General features: G+C 42.4%; 1 protein-coding gene across 1 annotated transcript; it reads right to left on the bottom strand.

Annotated features, from left to right (window-relative positions):
* Positions 1–508: 508 nt before the first annotated feature.
* On the bottom strand, positions 509–1,201 carry LOC129535054 (hypoxanthine-guanine phosphoribosyltransferase). Its single transcript, XM_055393631.2, has one exon. The coding sequence runs from the start codon at positions 1,169–1,171 to the stop codon at positions 515–517; it is 657 nt and encodes a 218-aa protein (XP_055249606.1). The 5' UTR covers positions 1,172–1,201; the 3' UTR covers positions 509–514.
* Positions 1,202–2,484: the final 1,283 nt, after the last annotated feature.

Here is a 2,484-nt window from a genome sequence, read left to right on the forward strand (position 1 = left end):
AATCTACCCAAATGGAACTGATAGTCTTTAGGCTCATAGTGCAAATGAAGAGTTCGGGAATGCAGCAACTGACATTTCTAAAATACAAAACAGATCAAATTCTTAGGAGATACATGCAATAAGCTCTACTAGGCAGCTGGCCACAGAACGAGAACACTGGATCATGTCACTGGTGATTTCAATGGGATGCCAGGTATTTCCAAACTCAACTCGAACTCTCATCTTGCTGCTGCTGCTGCTGCTAAGTCACTTCAGTCGTGTCCGACTCTGTGTGACCCCATAGACGGAAGCCCACCAGGCTCCCCCGTCCCTGGGATTCTCCAGGCAAGAACACTGGAGTGGGTTGCCATTTCCTTCTCCAATGTGTGAAAGTGAAAAGTGAAAGTGAAGTCGCTCAGTCGTGTCCGACCCTCAGCGACCCCACGGACTGCAGCCTACCAGGCTCCTCCATCCATGGGATTTTCTAGGCAAGAGTACTGGAGTGGCTTGCCATTGCCTTCTCCGAACTCTCATCTTAGGCTTTGTATTTTGCTTTTCCAGTTTCGCTAATGACACACACGTGATTCAAGTCCCTGAAGTATTCATTATAGTCAAGGGCATATCCCACAACAAACTTGTCTGGAATTTCAAATCCAACAAAGTCTGGTCTATAGCCAACACTTCGAGGGGTCCTTTTCACCAGCAAGCTTGCAACCTTGACCATCTTTGGTTTATGCTTCTTGACCAAGGAAAGCAAAGTCAGCATTGTCTTCCCAGTGTCAATTATATCTTCAACAATCAAAACATTCTTTCCAGTTAAAGTTGAGAGATCATCTCCACCAATTACTTTTATGTCGCCTGTTGACTGGTCGTTACAATAGCTCTTCAGTCTGATAAAATCTACAGTCATAGGAATGGATCTGTCACTATTTCTGTTCAGTGCTTTGATGTAATCCAACAGGTCGGCAAAGAACTTATAGCCCCCTTTGAGCACACAGAGGGCCACGATGTGATGGCCACCCATCTCCTTCATCACATCTCGAGCCAGTCGTTCGGTCCTGTCCATAATTAGTCCATGAGGAATAAACACCCTCTCCAAATCCTCAGCATAATGATTGGGTATACAAAATAAATCTAGGTCATAACCTGGTTCATCATTGCTAATCACCACGCTGGGGCTGCGGGCCGCCATAACGGAGCCGGCTGGCGTGCGGGCTGAAGGCAGTCTCCAGATTTCTCTTTTTCTTTAGCCTCCAGTGAGTTCAAGTACAAATTGCCTTCTCTGTGCTCTACACTATAGTGAAGTTTCCCACGGGTGACTGATAAGCATCCTGAATTGCTCCCTGGAATTTATCTATCAATTCTAATTTATATTTTACCTGATCTCATTACTGTGTTTCTTTTCTTTCTCAATTTTATTTCTTGTCTTACTTCGCTGTATGGATTCTTGTATGTTACATCAAAATCTTTATAGAGCATGGTGCTGGTGGTGAGAAATTTTAAAATCCTTAAATGAGGAAACAGTGAAAACAGATGCAAAAAAGTACCATAAACATGTAACGTATGACATTCAGATAATGTATTTAAGTATATAATTCTTAACAAGTTTCTTTATGTGTCTTCCTCTGAAGACAGCAAATGAAAAGTCTAAATTGGAAGGTGAATGGAAGGAAGATAGAGACAGGAAAAAATAGCAGCAGCAAAAGGTGACCATTTATTTTTCACGTTAGATGGAGAAGAGAGATCCGCGAAGAGAAAACTGCCTTGTGTTTTATAGCTTTTTACCCAAGCTGATATTCAGTATGACGACATCTCATCATGAAGATTAAACAGTTATCACTAATGTTTTGCTTGAGAAGGCAGGGAAGCAATACCTTTTTTGTCTGAGATTGAAATAGCCAGAAACCTTTAATTACTTTTACTGTAATGTGAGTTCACTTCTCACCAAAATCATAGAAAAATACATTCTTTTGATTTGCTTGGCAGATGCATTTCTAATGCAACTGGGAGGTTATGGTAACAGAAGTGCCATCAGTGATCCACTGTCTTCAGAATTCTACAAAGAATTCTGAATGTCACAGGTCCTGGAGGAAGGATTTTTCCATACCAGCCTTCTGACATTTGAGGTCTGATCTTCTCATCTGTTTTCTTGATGTGGCATGAATGGGATTTCTGCCCTTTAGCACAGCTCAGATGTCTGATCATGGCCCTTCTCTCTTCTTGGATTCGAAAGATACTTATCAGACTGCAACTGAGTTACCTTCCTGTGTTCTGATTTCTCTTTCCCCAGTTTCCACAGCTGTGTGCCAGAACCTGGTAGATTAGAGGCCCTCATCACTGAGCACAGATTAGCGTCATCTACATACCTAGAGACTTCCTCAAGAGCTGAGTCTTTGGGGCACCTCTCAAAGTGACACCTCTGCTCTGCCGGCTTACTTGAGATGAGAGTCCATTTGTTCCTAGAATGTCCTTGTTTTGTTCTTTGCTCAAAGACACTCCCTTTAA

The sequence above is a fragment of the Moschus berezovskii genome, chromosome Y (genome assembly GCF_049115385.1).
Source record: "Moschus berezovskii isolate FMDL1 chromosome Y, NW_MosBer_1.0, whole genome shotgun sequence".
NCBI lineage: Eukaryota > Metazoa > Chordata > Mammalia > Artiodactyla > Moschidae > Moschus > Moschus berezovskii.

Bases quoted from the DNA above. Each gene is read 5' to 3' on its own strand.
- LOC129535054 (XM_055393631.2), bottom strand. From the start codon at position 1,171: ATGGCGGCCCGCAGCCCCAGCGTGGTGATTAGCAATGATGAACCAGGT.